Below are 18,141 nucleotides of genomic sequence, written 5' to 3'. Positions count from 1 at the left end.
ATCTATTAGTTTGAACAATTGTAGCAAAAATTGGGTTTTTTGATTGCCATTTCTTGAAAAATGGAATCAGAATATCTTTTATTTCCTCAAAATCCCCCTGACCTATTGCCTGCCTAAGCCTCTCTGTTTCAGCCACTAGTTACAGGTGTTACCTTTCAGAAATTATAATTGCTAATTCTACCCACTATTAGGAGATGATAGAGAGGCACAGATAGATAAATATTATCCATAACACAAGAATGCAATGTGACCTCCTTCAGTTTTCCCACAGATGATCAATTGCAGTGAGCTCTTGCATCCTGTAGGGAGCTGCTGCAGCTCCAGAGATGGCCACATGAAAAATGAAGGCAACTCCTTTAAAAAAATAAATTAAAATTCTGTGTATTTGCACATGTTCATTACAGCCTTGAGTCTGCATTTGTAAAGACTTCATTGGGATAAAATTATCAGTACAACCCAAATCCCACACTTTTCAAGAAAACATTTAGGGAGATTCCAGCATGCAGCAAACCAGATTGCAAGGGAACTTCTGAGCCTCACCTGAAGCAGGCTGCAGAGACAGCAAGAATCTGGAGCCAGCCCTGTTAAAAAAGCCTGTTGGTAACAAGTGAACAGATAATATGGATAAAATGCCAGCAGCTGCTCTTCCACCTCTGCACCACTGAGGGAATTGAAGAAAACCTCAGGAAATGAGCCCAAACTCCTTTCAGGGATAGCAGCTAATGAGGATGCCTGTACTGAATCCCAAGAAACCAATGAACCATGGCAGCTTTCACAGGGTTTGATGTGCTGGGTGGGTGGAACACCCTCCAGTGCAAGGCTTAGCAGGTGAGAAATGGTTTCCAGGCACTGCCTCAAGAAGCCACTGTTGAGAGCAGTGGCAGGAAGAGAGAACCTCTCCTTAAACTCTTCTTCAATCTGAGAATAAGGTTTAATAATTTACCCAGCATGTCAGATTTCATACTGCTGTATCTCAGCATGCTTGAAGGACTTACCAGTTCAGGTACAGATTTAAGAGGAATGAGTCTGCATTCATTTATTAGATATAATGTGGCAATAAGTGATTTTTCTTTTTCTGAAGAGTATCAGATATCCTCAATAAAAAAAAAGTGTATGCAATTATATCATTTTGTTCTAGGAGAAAGGCTATTTGGACACTTAGAGGTTCCTTCTGTTTTCATACACAAGCAGGAACTCTATCACTTTCAATTAATCTGTGTAGTTTTTTTCTTGAAAACAGGACTGGAATTTGACCAGACACAGAATAAATCAGGAATTAGAAACCAGTATGAAATTCTGTTAAGATGGTCCTCCTGCTCTGGTGAGACTCTTATCAGGAAGGCTGTTAAGTGAAGGGAGGTCCTTGCTGAAATACACAAGACATGATTTACTGAGAAAGTTTATTTGTTTGCAAGTCACACTTACCTCTTCATTAAAAAAGCTCTTCATCAGCTGAAAAAATTCCCAGACCCAAAGTATGATCCATGTATTTGGAAACTGCTCAGTTGATCCCTAAGTATCAGTCCCTCTTATTCCCCTCTCCTGTTTGAACAAGCCCTTGTTGCCCATTATAATTTAGCAAACAAAAGTACAAATATAACACTCCAGACCTGCTGCACTGAAAGATAACAGGTTTTCTACACTATTAATACAAGGCTTTTCCATGCTCCAGTAAAGCAAAGATTCAGTGAGATTTTTTGTGGGTTTGAAAAAGGAAAATACCAAGAGGCATTACATGAGAGTTTTGGGGGGAAAAAAGGCCAAATTCTATTGAAATGAAATTGTAGATTGCTGTTTCACTGATACATTTGACTAAAAATTCACCTGCATTCAGTACTTCTTTCCAGGTAGTTCAGTACTGAACTATCTCTAGTAGTAGTATTATGACAAATAACTGCAGGTCCTTTGAAATTCATGGTTCATACAGGTTACAAACAGAATAATGGCATGGCTTAAGTATCTTCCATTATTCAAGTTACTACTGAGCTGTAACTGGGAGAATTTTACTCACCCTTTAACACATACCATCAACCCATTTGCATGTAACAGATGTCTAGAACTTACAGTGATTCATTCACAGAAAATCAGGGTTTGAGTATATGGGAATGTAAGCATGACAACTGATAATCTGGATAACTTGGCATCCTGCTGTGCTGAGTACATTTATTTTCTAGCAGACATTCTCATTTAAATATAGACACTGCAAAGCATTAGAGTTCTTTAGAGGTGAGGAACACTTGTCTTTACTTTTCCATGATATTTACTCAAAGTTTGCTATTTTGCTGGAACTGAGACACCAAGGAAAGGACCTGCTCTGAGGCTGTAATGTGCTTGGTCCCCAAGTAGGCTGCACTATTGCTGGCTGTGTCCTCTAAGAAGTACCTGTAGTTCACCATCATGCCACAAGAAGCAGCAATGCCCCGAGGGCTTGTGTCTGCCATCCAGTTTAACCTCCACAGCACAGAACCATTCTGAAGATGAAAATTGGCAACTGGATTAAGAGCATAGCCACGATGTTTCTCTCCATACAAATACCAGGCACAGAGTTTCATCAGTGGTGAGTGGAGCACCTTAACCAGTTTTTCAGATCTCACCCACTCGTTGTTATTTAAGAGTTTCTTTAGTGTTTCAGTAGTAGAGTCTCCTGTGATCTCGGAGATTTCTTGCCATTCTGATTCTGTGAAAAGTTCCTTTCTTTCCATTTCTTTTGTTTGTGAGGAGAGGAGTCCAACGAGCCATTTTGTGAATCCCGGGATAGGTGAAAGAGTAGAAAAAACTTTTATCTGAGGAAGTTCTTTCTGCAGGCAAAAGGAGAGAAAAAAATTCCTGATTTTTGTGTCAGGACTGAAAATGAAGTGTTCAAGTGAAAGAAGAGCAGTCCCCTCGCTTCATGTCAAGGGGTTCTGAGAATTAACTGATATATATACACAAAAAAGAACAAAGCAAAAACAATCACCCTGACTGTAATCTGTTTGTGTCTTGAAGAAAAAAGAAACTTGTAACCCTGACTGCATGACAGTGCACACACATGACAGATAAAAGTACTTACACAGCACATACCAGCACGACGTTCCCTGTAGCATTTTATAGGCAGAAATCAACCAAAACAGTTGCATACCATAAAACAGTTATACAGAGGAATAAGATTTTTTCTTAAAAAGAAACATACAGGTTTCAAAACCTTTTAAATGTAATTTGTTCTTCATATGTGACTATATTGTTAAAAATCAAAGGGAATTTATTATTTCAGTCTACTGTAAAATCACGACAGGTAAGCTTTCTGGATTTTAATGGACAGAATAATTACCTGAAGTTTTGAAAGAAGTTCTCTACACAGGCCAGCTACTTTTCATGTTATTCCCAAACTATAAGCTAGATTGATAAAATAGCAAGTATACTTGCTATACTTGCAGTAAAAAAAATTAATCACATAGTTAAAGCCTGTTTTAATAAAACTTCTACTGACTTAGGAGTAAAACCTGTTAACTGTGTAATCAGGTAAAGGAAAACATAACATGGTGCTAGATACACCAGCATTAAGAATGGAGAAGGTTGTTAAACTCATTGTCACCTGGAATTAACTAAAATCACATCAGTCAATGCTGCTGGAGGAGAAGGGGGAGGCAAGGAACAGAGGGAAGACAGAGCTGAACTGAAGCAGCCACAAGTGTTTAATTACTGTTCACGTAGCAAGAACTGGTAAGCACCAAGACATTTGTCAGCATTACAGAAGCATCTTAATGTCAACAGAAAATTGTCTTTAAATGACTAAAGAATGCATTTTCTCTACTCTGAGTATTACTGAGATAACCATTAAAAAGTCATCATGGCTCAGATGCTACCTCACCCTAGCAAACCTTAATGCAGGCTGACTGCTCCCTTGTTCCTCCTGCACCCACACTGCTGCACCCTCAGGTACCACTGAGCTCCACACCAGGCTGCAGAAGGCAGGGATTTCAGGCCAGGCAAACCTCCACCACAGACAGGAGCCAGGCACCACTTCTAATAACTTTGGTAACTGGCATAATGTTCATCTGGTTATTTAGAAATTTTTTTTTCCTTCCCACACAGGGCTTCCTGAATGGCTTCCTGCTCCCTGCTGGCTGCCAGCAGTGTGAGAGAGCAGCCAGCTCAGATCCTCCAGCTCTCCAGCTTGGTGACTTCTTGCACAACTGAATAACCTCACTTGCTCCCCTCATCTGAAATTCTTTGACTATGACACAGATATGGAAGTTGAGAAATTCTTCTTTTGGGACCAGACTGGAACAAGACAGACATATCCAGCTGCAAGCAAAGCAGCACTTCATGTCCTTTAGAGAACTGAATAAAGAAAAAAACAAGTTTATAAAAACATCCACTTCTATATCTTCCTGAACAAAACAACCATTTATGTAACCAAAGAAACCAGGAGATCTTGAGTGTGTCATATTTTCATCTGCTACAGCTGCCATGGTCAGGTACTGCAATACTAGACAGGTGTTGATCTCAAGCCTCCCCTAAAGCCCATGATGATATTTTAAGAGTAATTCTGCAGCATAAGTCTGTAACACAGTCTGTGAAATACAGCTCTCAGGTTTCATCAGGTATGTATTCCACAAAAGAAAAAATATTATTTGGAAATTAACCCAGAGAGATGTCTGTGGAAGGCAATGTCTGCTGGTGACCTCACAGCAACCTCCCAATGTTTGAAGGGGTCCTACAGGAAAGCTGGGGAAGGGCTTTGGACACAGGTGTGTAGTGAGAGGACAAAGGGAAATGGTTTCAAACTTGAAGAGGGGAGATTTAGGTTGGACATTAGGAAAAAATTCTTTTCTGTGAGGGTGGTGAGACACTGGAACAGGTTGCTCAAGGAAGTTGTGGCTGCCCCCTCCCTGGAGGTGTTCAAGGTCAGGGTGGATGGGGCTTGGAGCAACCTGGGCTGGTAGAAGGTGTCCTATGGTTGGGGGGTTGGAACTGGATGATCTTTAAGGTCCCTTCCAACCCAAACCATTCTATGATTGGCATCTCTTTGTACAAGTTTAGAGCATACAGAATTTATAAAACAAAACAGTTTATTATGGTTGTGCTGGTACTGTGGACCAAAGCTATAAGAGGCACGGATAAGTTTTTATTAAAAGAATGTTTCTTGGAGTAGACAGTTTGGCCTTTTCAGAAAAGTATCCCCTCTGCTTTTGATAAAGAGAGCAATAACTACAGTAAATTGAAAAAAAAATATTTGGGAGCAGAAAAAGGGCAAAAATGAGAACAGAAAGAAGGAACACCACACACTTCAGGATACTTGATGCTAGAGAAGAAGCTGCTAGCTGATAGTTTTGTCAGGATGGTAACGAGCAGCATCACTTGCTGCCTCCACATCTCCATCAGCACACTGGAAGCTGAGCAGTGGTGATGCTGCTGTGAGTGTAGCACAGCAGCTGAGACAGGCTGCTGTCAAGTCTTCTGACCTTTCACATGGCACCTCTCACTGCTCCAGATGAATTTCTGCCCAGAAGGGAGGGCCACAACTCCCTTCAGAAGACTCAGTGACCCAGTACCCTTCTGCCTGTCTGCACAATAATGATGGATGACAACTCACCAACTGGCTAGGATGTGACAGACCTGCAAATGAACCTTAAGGGACAGAAACACAAACCTGTAACCCATAATGAGAAGTACCCTTTTCATGACAGCATCTTCACACAGCAGCAAGCTCCCAATAAAAGACACTGTGTTTCAAAATGGGGTTTCATTCCTCTTGTGTCTTCATTCCCTACTCTCCTTTAAAGTTCAACTTTAACCATAACACAGAGAACACAAGAGACAGGGATAAATTGGTAAAAGTTTTCAAATTAATGACCTACCAATGAGAAACCCCAGATGTGCTGCCAGAGGGAGTACAGACGTTACCATTGTGCAGTGGAGGTGAAAAAGAAAAGAAAAGAGGAAAAGAAAAAGGTTGTTAGAGGCTATTTTCCTCCAGGTAGGGATTCAAGGAGTACAGGAGGTGTTTCTTATTGAACAAAGGATGGGATTATATTCCTTACAAGTGTGACTTTTTTTTTTTCCTAACTATCATTCATCCTACAAAAGCCAGCCCCTTTGAGAAGGTACTGCTTGTGTATTTTTCATTAATTCTTTAGAGATGTTTGGGGTTAAAACCTGAAAGGACAGAAGAAGGAAGGTACTGGTGAAATTTGAGAAGCAGGAATTCTTCTTTCAGGGAAAAGGAAAAAGTGATTGGACCAAAAGAAAAGGCTGCTAACCACAAAGCCAAACCTGGCCATCTTCTGCACAACCTCTGCCAAGAAAGCACAGTTCTTGAAAATATTGTTCTGCTACTGAACAGAGCTACCAAATGGGGCTTTTCACACAGGAGCTGTGGCCACCGCTTCCATGGGATCAAAATTCCAGTCTTATATCCCAGCTTGCAAAGCTAAGAGGGTTCCAATGCACCACCCATAATGAAAAACTTGAGAATGAACAATTTCTTCTCATATTTGTGTATTACTAACAGCCACTGAAAAGTTTCTAATAAAGTTCCTAAAATTAAGTAATTTTGCTTCCTTGTGATGTTGACTGCTCTTTGTTTATCACTCACTTTCAGGAGTGACCTGTTCACCAAGCCCAACTCAAAATATTTATCAGGAACTTGGGAGCTCCTGCTGCATTAATAAATACAAAATGGGAAATTATGCTTATTTTTCAATTGTTAGGACAGATAAGATGTGGGAAAGTGACCCCATTTTCAAGCTAACATACAGACTGCTACCTATCTGATGAATGCTTGAGTGTAGGAGCTTATCTGAGGCTGCCATTTCATGTAGGAAAATAAATAGATGCAGCAAAATGTGCACATTTATGCAGTTGCAAAACTGATGTGCTAGTTTCTGAGGCTATTGGTGGAGATCCATTAATGTTTATTTTCTTGTCAGAAACCCACACACCATTAAGAAACAGCTGCTCATTTTGTTTTAAGGTAGATTTTGGGGTTTGGTTGTTCTTTATTTTTGTGGTTTTGGTTTTTTTTTTTTCATTGCAGAAGAGAGCAGATTTCTCCTATTATCCACATCTCAACTGAAACTGTGAAAGCTGTAGTTCAAGGTTACATTTTTCATCAATGAAAGCAAAGCCTGGTTTGGAAATTATGATCTCCCCAGGTCACCTAGATCAAATTAAGGTAGCAATTATCAACAGCCCAACCAGAAAGCCAAAATCTGCCACCAATTGTTAAGCATTCAATGGAGTCACACAGCAGCTATCAGTTTGCTCCCCCAAATGCCACAGGCTATAAAATTCTGAGCAGTTTTCTCAAAGGCTTCACCACAGTTATCAGTGTCTGTCATCTACAGACTGAATTGCTATGATGTACCTTCTGCAGAGCTACAGACCATTTAGAGTGCCTATAAACACATCCTGAATTAAATGTCTGGCTAATGAGAAATCTGTCTACACATTCACCAGCACCTATCAGCTTCCCAGAAATGCATCTGCCTGCTTGTTTTCCAGCACCCAGTTTGGGGTTTGTATGTTTTCTCACTACTTGTCTCAAATTGCTTCAGAATCCAATTCATTTCTGGGAGCAACACAAGCTTAAATTTAAGAAATACAAGAGATTATTCCTGTTGACTTGCCCCTTGCTTTATACACATTGATTTAACCAAGAGACTCCACAGAATCCAAAGGTAGCACATTCTCAGAATCTCAGGGGGAGAACTGGGACCAAAGCAGTATCAGGACACTAATGAATAAATCCAAAATAATCCCAACAAGAGAAGCCTGTTGATGAAAACCTTCCTAAGTATCTGTGTAGCAAACTTCTGTCAAGCAACTATCAGAAAAAGAAAAAAATCTCCTATTTAGAGCAGCATCCTTCCTCCCAGGATGCCCTTTCTACATGATACAAGCTGCAACCCCAAGGTGCTACTCTGTTCTGTCTCCCCTTTACCCAGTTTTATTACAACACCTTTGGCAAAATGTCTGGGTAGAGATTAAGGATTCAAACTGTTAATTGCACATATAAAGAGATGAAACTGAGGGCCCATTTCTGTTACTCAGCTTCATGGGTCCTCCACCTGCCTAAATTAATGAAAGACTCAAAAGCAGGGGCCATTAATTTCTGTGCAGTGCCTCAAACTTAGTGTTTAACACTATGAAGTTGTCATCTTGACTTTTAGCAAAAAGATTTCTAAAAAATTAAGCACTATTTTAATCATCTATTAATGAGATTTTAAGGAATCTGGTAATAACTTAAAATATAGACAGAGCAGTGTGGATACCTGCTAGATGAATGTTTCAGAACAGGTTTTAAAAATCTTGCCAAATAAAGCCTTCAGTGGTGGGGGAAAAAAAGAGTGGCTATTAGCATATTTCTGACTTTGTGCATGTCTTTTTCTGATCTACTGATACACATCCATGACAGGTCCAATTTGGAGTTTTCCTGATGAAGAATGACAGCTGTGAATTCAGTTTTGAGGTTAAATGGCACTTACAAGTAGAAATGTCACAGCAGGTTAAGTTAAGGCAAAGTCAGATAAAGGTTTTTTTATTAGAGGATATTAAAAAAAAAAAAAACAATTTTAAGAGTTTGCAGTGCCTTCAGAAAATATGAATCAAATACTATCCCCAGAAGTTAAGTCAAACAAATAGCAAGTTAAAAAAGTGTATTAATCATCAATGAATCAAATATAATGAAAACCAAAATCCTCAACCTCTTCAAGTGGTTTCCTCTTCCCAAAGCATTGTTTTATCAGCTAAATTAAAGCCAGTCTCAACATATGTAACCTGGAAACCCTTTCTGATTTAACAGCACTTTATTTAAAGATTTATTTATTGCAAAGCCATGCAAAGGTTATGTAAAAAATCCCCTTCCTATCAGAGACTTCAACAATCTATTTTTACAGAGGCTGCTGGAAGATTGCTTAATGAGATTTAATTTTTGACCCAAGATATTTTTATTTTATTTTATTGCTTCAGCTGCTGTCACCAAGTCAACTCAGCACAACTGCCACACCATTTGTTCCTTTTAAAGTGTCTATAATGCTGCTCCAAAGAATTATGTCCAACCTGAACACAGACAACCTTGGAAAGTCCTTTGCTTAAAACTGACCAAAGAGAGAGAATGAGAGCACATGTGTGCAATTAATGCAGTGAACTAAGCCTTCCAGAATTTTGGGAAACAGGTAAAATAGGTTGCCAAGGGTATTACTCACCATATGCCCTGCCTTTGAACTGAACAATTTAACTGCAGAAATTTCACAGTGTATTTTGAAGCTGAAATGCATGAGGCTTTCCTCCACTAAGAGGCAAAATCCACTGAGATGGGACTCACAGCATTCACAACAAAAGCTGAAGGCCCAAGAACCACAGAAATGCCCCAAATAATTCTGTAACAACAGTGTGATGATTTAGGGTTGCTGCAGAGATGTAAAAGATGTAATGAAAGGTGGATATTGCAGAATTCAAGACTAATTCAAGAACAATAATTTGGTATGAAGAGGAAGAAAGCATGAATAGTGGGAAGAAAGTGGGGAGAAAAGAAAAAATATTAACAACATCAAAGAAGGGAAAACAAACTATTAAAGCTTCACATCCATCAGGGATAAATACTCCTAGATTATCTTTCAAATGTTTTTCATGCCAACAAGGTTTATCATCAAGAAAATGAATGGTGGAGAGACAATCCATGGAGGCTGCTTTACCTTTGCTATATAGAGAGATATAGAATAAATAAAGTTTTGCTACAACTTCATAGCCAGCTATGTACAGGTCCAATTCACCCTATAAAACCTTGCTAAAGCCAGAACATTTTCCTTAACATCCTAAAACATTGTGTGAAATTTAAGTAGGAAGGAAGACCTCCATCTTTGGCTCTTAGCTTTCAATATTAAATCAGTTATTTAAGCTTGAGTGAATAACTTTATGATTAGAATGTATTTAAAGGCATCTCAGGCCAAGTATTTCCTACACATCATGTATTTGATGAACACTGAAAGGTTGGATTTTGCAACATGGAAATGTAGAATCTTTACCACAAGTGTAAATAATAAGCACATTCTTCTCCTGGACAGATTGAATTTTAGAAACTATTGTACATCTGTTTTCCTTTATAATGCACCCATAACTTTTCCAGTGTTCTAAGCAATTTAGTGATGGACAAATAGATTGTCAATAGGGTTATTTTGTGAGAGCAACTCAATTATCCAGAAATTATTTTTCAGATGTGAAAGCAGATAAATGCATAAATTTATTCCAATTTCCCCTCAGTCAAGATCAGACAGATGGCACAGCCTAATTATATCTGGACTACTGCACTTTAGACAATTAATCTAAAAGTCATTCCAAAAGCAAGAAACAACAAAATTCTGGCAAAATATCCATTAAAAAATAAGGCTTAAGAAAAAAAAAAAAAGAAGACAAAACAAAAAACCAAACTTCATGTCAGACAGCTATCAGTCAATAGCTGACTAATCAATCACTTTCTAGCAGTAGAAATTTAGGTTGTTTTTAATTTTTAATTAATTTTTCTAAGTAAAACTGGAATTCTAAATCACCAACAAATTTTTCAGATATTATTACTAATCCAGGTGCTGAAACAGTGAATATAAGCAAAAGAAGCAAACTTTAAGTGGTAACTTTGTTAGTAATTTAAGCAGTAAAGACTATTAAATGAAATCAATGAACTCAGTGCAGGAATGCAACTGTCCCTTTCCTCCCACTTTTTATACAAAGTAATGAATTTTCAGTCCCTTCTTCAGTTGCTTGGAATAAGGTTCTACAAGAAGGAAGTCCTAAAAGTATTAACAATAATCCTAGAGCATGCAAGAGCATTATATAAACTCACAGAACTGCCTTGCAGAAAATAACTGATTCCTGTGACTTTCAGATGTCAAAGACATCTTTGCTGTATTGCAAGAAATACCTAGGCAAAGAATTTTTTTTTCTTTTTAACAACTTTGTAACAGCATCTCCCTCTGGCAGACATTAACCAAGAGCAGAAAATTTTCTTCCTCATTGCCTTGAGCAAAGGCACAAGATGAAAACTAAAGCAGCAATATAAGGGGAGAGCACATTGGGCAAACAGCATCTGAAGTACCCCCTGCAACACCTACCTGCAGCTCTTTTACAACCCGTTTGATGAGGTAGGTTCCAAGTTCCACACCTTGCAGTCCCTGCTGAGTCAAACTGATTGAGTAGAAAATTGCTGTTGTAATTTTCTCTGTATCTTCTTCTTCTAAAGGTGGCACTTCTTTCACTATGGCCTAGGAAAGTAAGAATTTTAAATTTTATTTTTTAAAAGTTAGCAGTAGTTACTATAGAGAGAGAAGGGTGCTTTTCTTTTTAAATTGAAAATATGCTATATAGTTTCCCCCACTGTTTTATTCATCACCCTCTGTGAGAAACAAGAAAAATCTAATAAAAAAGTAGAAAGAAGAGCTGCATTATCAAATGCAGGAAATAACTGTAACATATTTTAAAAGTTTCAGAAGTAATCACAATGGCTTTGAAGTTTTTATCTCATTTGTTATATTTTCTTATATATTTCTTATCTTTTCTTATTGTTCCAGCAGTTGAGCAAAACTCCAAAATTTCAACTTTCACAGTACAGGAGATATACAAAATATCCCTGTGACTCTTAAGTGTGAATTCTCTCATCTTAAAAAAAAATGAAACAAAACTGAGTATTCTGAAATTATAAAAAATTACAGTTTTCAAATTAAATCTACTGCAATTTAGGCACTTTGCTGAGTCCTGAACACATCATTGACTCTACCTGGATGCTGCTGGAGATATCACTGGTTAGTGCAACATGCAAAACAATCAGTGGTTCTCCTGGGATTGCACAGTGAGAAAAAAAGTAGCATCTTCTATAGGATCCAACTCGGTGCTTCATATCAACCCAGTTCCGAACAGGATGCACAGCTTCAGAACTCAAGGAGAAAATAATAATAAAAAAAAAAAATTAGGATTATATATATTGCTTTGCATTTAAAAATAGAGGTCAGCTGCCAACCTGACAAGCTCAGTACTTTTACCAGAGACAAAATCCTCCAATGAAAAAGGAGAATCAGGCTGCAAAACTAAAGTAGATGGCAAAAGCATAGTGCATAGCCAGTGTCCACTTTTCTTTGGGATATGCTTAGTGTGTGGCTGAGATCTCACTTGCACCTTCTGTTCATTACAGGATATCTGACTGACAAAGCAGACTATTAGCACTTCCACAGCCATATCTTCAACCAAACATTTATTCTTTTCTCTACTCCATATTGCAAGTTTAGTGTGTTTGCCAAAATACCTTGAAAAGTTTTATTTTGAAAATATACCTTGAAGAAGGTCTCTTTTCATTGCCTCGTCAACATTTAAGTCACCCACTTTCACAACAAATTCATTTTTCTTTGAGCTTTTCATGTAACAAAATACCACCCAACACAGCTTTGATTCAGTTATCTACTTCATCACTACAGCTTCCAGCACTTGACAGAAATTCAGAAAGAAATGTTGCCGATTTCACAGGAATTTTTACAGAAACCCAAGGTGCTCTCTTCACATCCAGCTCACAAGTGACTCTGCACCTCAGTAGTTTGAGCCAGGAAGGGAAGCCTCACTATATCAGAAATAAAAACTGCTCTTGAGTTTTGGGCACCACATCAGACAAATATTGACTCTCTCTGGTGTGAACTGAGGAGAGAAGAAGGTGGCACAGCTGAGAGAGGCAGCAGCAGAAGCACCCGTGGGAGGAAAGGGGTTTGGAGAAGGCAGTGCTGCAAAAATCTGTGTTTGTAAAAAAAAAAGCAACAGCATCAGCTCTGGGAATGGGGAAAGAGAGCTGAGAGGGCTGGAAGAAAAGCCAGCAGTCTACAAGAGCAGGACCTGAGCTGAAGGATCAAATTATTCCCTTTACTTAATTCAGCTTTTAAAGTGTGCTCTTTAAAGTGTTAAATGCAACTGTTCCTTAATTATATTTTTGCCTGAGGTTCAGTATTGAAAAGTAATCTTGAAAACTGGTTATGTGCAGTTACCAGCATTTCATCACCTCTTCCTCAACAAGTGTTTGCAACTTTTAGCACTTACTCACTAATTTTCTGGAGTACCTCACAAGGGGATTGCCAAGTGACCCGTTCCAAGTTTAGGAATCCTGTTGAGAACCACTCTGAAAGCATGTTCTTTAAAACTCCATTCATTTCCTGCAAAGAGAAGAAAGATGAGCCTGCCTGCTAGCTGGGACAGGAAAAGTGAATAAAAAGAACCTTGAATATTTCAAACTACAACACTGGGAAGTTCAATGAAACTAAGGCAGCTGCTGGAGAAGATTAAGCACATAATAGCTCAGCTTTACCCACACAGGCCTGAAACAATTTAAATGTTTAAAGATACTGCCTAATGTGGCCAGCAAACACAGAAATCCAAGATAATTCAAAACTAGATGAAAAGCAAGACAATGAGCAGAAGCATCTGAGCAGTCTTCACAACCAAGTGGCAGTTGCACAGGTGCTCAGATTTAAATACCATGAAAAAAAGTCATGGGAAACTTGGTGACAATAATGAGTTGAATTTCACTGCTGATCTGGGTCATGGCAACTCCTTCCTCCTCTTAACATTCCTCACAGCACGGCTGTGACATCACTTTTGTCCCTGCACAGGACAGCAGTCATGTCACCACACAGCATTCTTCCTGTGAGCTCCTGACAGCCCCCACACCACCTGCATTATGTCACCTTATGTCACATTATGTCACCTTATGTCACACTGTTGCATTGTGTCGCATTGTGTCACGTTGTGTCCCATTGTGTCACACTGTGTCAAGTTGTCAGTGTCACATTGTGTTCCATTATGCCCCATTGTGTCACATTGTCACATTGTGTCACACTGTCATATTGTGTCACATTGTGTCACAGTGTCACATTGTGTCACATTATGTCATGGTGTCACATTGTGTCACATTGTGTCACAGTGTCACATTATGTCACAGTGTCACATTAAGTCACAGTGTCACACTGTGTCACATTGTGTCACATTGTGTCACGTTGTGTCACACTGTCACATTGTGTCACATTGTGTCACGTTGTGTCACACTGTCACATTGTGTCCCAGTGTCACATTGGGTCGCATTGTGTAGCATTATGTCACATTGTGTCACATTATGTCACAGTGCCACATTGTGTCGCATTGTGTCGCATTATGTCACGGTGTCACATTGTGTCACAGTGTCACATTATGTCACAGTGTCACACTGTGTCACATTGTGTCACATTGTGTCACACTGTCATATTGTGTCACATTATGTAGCATTGTGTAGCATTGTGTCACAGTGTCACATTATGTCACAGTGTCACACTATGTCACAGTGTCACACTGTGTCGCATTGTGTCACATTGTGTCACATTGTGTCACAGTGTCACAGTGTCACAGTGTCACACTGTGTTGCACTGTGTCACATTGTGTCACACTGCACCTCCTCCTATGCCCTTCCCAGCCTCCCCCTGACACTTGGTAGAGCTCAGACCTTCACACCACGGCTGCTTCCTGAGCCCCGTAGCAAACCCAACTCCAACAGCTCCCACATCCCGTGGGAATGGGCTTTGCTCCCCTCACACCATGGTCACCCCGTCATCGTGTGTTCATGTGGGGCTTTCCAGCCCGGGGTGTCCACGAGTAGCAGCACCAGAAGAATCCCCACATCTCCTCCCCAGGACTCCCCTCTCAGAGCTCCCCAGCCCTCTCACCTTTACATGAGGCCCATCCACCGCTTTGGTCGCCAGCCCTTCCATCAGGTCTCCCCTGAGCTCCACCAGGAAGCGCAGTCCTCCCTCCAGCCGGCCCAGATGCTGGAAGAGCCCCCGGTACCGGGGGTTGAGGTAATAGCGGAGGCGATCCTCGGCCTGCAGCAGGGCCCCGAGCTCCCGCTGCTGCTCCCGGGCCTGCAGCACTTTAGAGCTGAACTCCGCCACCCGCCCGTGATCTACGCCGAAATCGCGGGCCAAGCGGGTGAGGAGCTCGGCCCGGGGCGGCCCGGCCTCCAGGGCGCGGTAAAACCGCACGAACTCCGCGCCGCGCAGCTCCGCCGGAGGCGGCGCCTTCTCCTTGGTCTCGTAGGGAGGCAGCGGCGGTACCGAGCGACTCAGCAGCTCCTCCATGGCGGCGGCGGAGGGGACGCTGGAACCCGCCGGGCCGCGACGCAAACCCGCGGCCACCGTGACGCGACGCAGCCCCGGCGGCACCGCCCAAGGCCCACGCAGGAGCGGCCGCGGGCTCAGACGCGGGCCCAGGCGGCTCATCCCGGGCCTCGCCTCTGGCGGCAGCCGCCGAACCTCCCCGCCCGGGCCGGGCCGTAGCACCGCCCTCAGAGCCGCAGCGGGCGGGCTGATTGGCTGGTGCAGCAGACTGACAGCCCGTCTGGCCAATCGCAAGTGAGAAGAGTGTGGCGGGCTCTGGGAGGTGTCGGCCGCCATTTTGAGTGTGGCGCGGGGAAGAAAGGGGTCACTGGGCTGCCTCAGGGTGGCCGCGGCGCTCATGGGCGGTACCAGCGCTCTAGCAGGGGCCCCAGTGGTGTCAAGGATGGCACTGTTTTAAAAGCAGTGGCATCCAAAAAGTTTTTTTTTCCTCCTGGCCTTAGGAAATGAGGAGGTTTGGGCTCCTGGAAGCCTGCCAGCTGTCTGGTTGAGCAGAGGGTACAAAGGTTGCTTCAAAACCTCAGGAAGGTGAGGCCTGAAACAAAGTTCAGGAAACGAGACAAAGTTGCTTGTGTAATTTGATGACGCAGTCCTGCAAGTAGTGTGCTCTTTCAGGTCTGTAGCAAAAAACTCCAGACATAAGCCCAAAGTCTTCATAAGTGCATTGGGATTACACATGGGTGGAGCTAAACAGACACATACTGCTCCCGTTCAGTCACTGGAAGAGGGGTTTGCCTCCTTTTGACTTCCTATGCTCTGCCATTCCTTGTGTTACATGCCCATAAAACAAAGGGGAACTCATGGGTTGGATTCATAGAATCATAGAATTGGAGAAGACCTTTGAGATCATCTAGTCCAGCCTCGTCCTGACCATATTACCCTGTTCCTGGGGACCCACCACTAAACCATGTCCAGACACCACATCCAGAGGCTTTTTAAACACATTCAGGGATGGAGACTCATCCCTGGGGAGCCTCTTCCAGTGCTTAACAACCCTTTCTGTAAAGAAGTTTCTCCTGATACCGAATCCCAGAACCATTTGGGTTGGAAATGACCTCTAAGATCATCAAACCCAACCCTTGATCCACTCCCCCCGTGGTTCCCAGCCCATAGCACTGAGTGCCACATCCAGTCTCTTTTTAAATATCTCCAGGGATGGAGAATCCACCCCCTCAGCCCATTCCAATGCCTGATCACCCACTCTGGAAATAATTTCTTTCTAATATCCAACCTCAACCTCCCCTGGCAGAGCTGAAGCCCATGGCCTCTTGTCTGACTGATGGATGCCTGGGAGCAGAGCCCGACCCCCCCCTGGCTCCAACCTCCTTTCAGGGAGTTGGAGAGAGCGATGAGGTCTCCCCTGAGCCTCCTCTTCTCCAGCCTCAACACCCCCAGCTCCCTCAGCCCTTCCTCACAGGAATTCTGCTGGATTCCTTCCCTTTGGAAGTCATTGATTGATGTCAATCAAATCAGAATTGAGCACTGATTGTCCTGACCTTCAGAAGCACAGGGAATTCTTGATTCTAAACATATGAGTTAAGAATTGAGGATGGAATGAAACCCCCTCTACCAGTGCAGAGACAGAGACAAAAACAGAGCACTAATTACAAATTTCTAGAACAATATCTTAGTGCTTCCCAAGGAAGGGGAAAAAAATACCAACTACGTGAGCAGTGTAGCCCTTGGGAATTGAGGATCATAAGATAAGCTAAGGTACCCTTCAGAGAGGGAAAGGCTGACTCAGAAGCATTGCAGCACATGAACAACTTTTTTTTTTAAAAAAATTTGGATCCCACAGGCAATGAATTACGTTTCAGAAATTCCTTTAGCAACTTTGTAACTACAGCAAAAGTGAAATTGTGTGTGTGTTTGCTTGTCATACTATATAATAAACCTCTTTACAAGCCACGGTGCAGATTTGGTTAACATAATCTAAATATTGTACTAAAAATCTCCATGAACCCTGTTAGACTTTGAGACCATTTTGGTTGGTGCACATCAGCTTCTGAAATCACTAGGAAAAAACAGCTGCTTTCAACTCATGGACCAGAAAATCCAGGTAGCCTTACACACATAAATATCCTCTGGGTGACAGATCAATGCCTCCTCAGTGTCATAGGACACTCTGTGTAAATTAAGCCAAAATATTAAGGCATGTGCAAAAATATTAGTAAAAAAAGACATATGCAGGAGTTGAGTATCTGAACAGTTCAGAGATTCCTGGACACTTCAAGAAGCCCAAGATTGAGATGTTAGTACAGGGAGGGTGGAAATGGAAGCTGAAGCCTTTGAACCTGCCAGGAAATGGTCATCATTTCTCAGGCTCAAGTCTGACATTTTTTAGCTTTTAAAAATCCTACACAAAAATCTCTTCATTTTGACCATCCTTTCAGTTTGGCCCTGATTTTGGTTCTCACACCAGCATTGTTATCTTGTGTAACCCTTGGGCCATAAAACCCAGCTACCTGGACTTGCACAATGATAAAAAAACCTCGTGGTATAAGTTACAGAGCTTTGTGAAGTAAGAAATTTAATTTTGAAATCTTCTGCTGCTTTTTTTTTTTTTTTTTTTTTTTTTTTTTTTTTTTTTTTTTTTTTTTCCTTAGGGAAAACTATTATCTCCTTCAGCTGCTGCTTGAAAAATGGAAACACATCTCACTCAGTCAGCACCTGAGGGCACTAACAGACTTTAACAGCCCTGACTTGACTCACCTGGAGCCTTTTCTGACACCCTCTTATAGGCTCAGGAGCCCCATTTCAGGTCAGCTTGGTGGAATTTCAGCTCCTTCCTGGTTTCCAGCCCTGCCCATGCCTGCTCCTGGCTGTCTCTGATCCCAACCTGCAGCCTCTCTTGCTCTTCTGGCTTTGGATCTGCCTTGCTGGGATGGATGCCAATTGCTGACCTGTGTCTGACATTGGTTTCTATCATTGGGCCAAATCCTGGCTCGTGTTCTTGGCTTTGTCTTCCACCCCTGAGCTGTTTCTTCATCTGGAC

General features: G+C 41.5%; 1 protein-coding gene across 1 annotated transcript; it reads right to left on the bottom strand.

Moving 5' to 3' along the window:
- Positions 1 to 1,383: 1,383 nt before the first annotated feature.
- On the bottom strand, positions 1,384 to 15,430 carry MLYCD (malonyl-CoA decarboxylase). The gene is made up of 5 exons (XM_071756611.1): positions 14,700 to 15,430; positions 13,048 to 13,160; positions 11,750 to 11,906; positions 11,088 to 11,237; positions 1,384 to 2,798 (listed from the first exon to the last, which is right to left on the bottom strand). The coding sequence occupies exons 1-5, from the start codon at positions 15,423 to 15,425 to the stop codon at positions 2,265 to 2,267; spliced, it is 1,680 nt and encodes a 559-aa protein (XP_071612712.1). The 5' UTR covers positions 15,426 to 15,430; the 3' UTR covers positions 1,384 to 2,264.
- Between the last annotated feature and the right edge of the window lie 2,711 nt (positions 15,431 to 18,141).

Source organism: Heliangelus exortis, chromosome 13, assembly GCF_036169615.1.
Source record: "Heliangelus exortis chromosome 13, bHelExo1.hap1, whole genome shotgun sequence".
NCBI lineage: Eukaryota > Metazoa > Chordata > Aves > Apodiformes > Trochilidae > Heliangelus > Heliangelus exortis.
The sequence above is the reverse complement of the archived record's forward strand: the minus strand, read 5'-3'. Positions and strand labels throughout refer to the sequence as shown.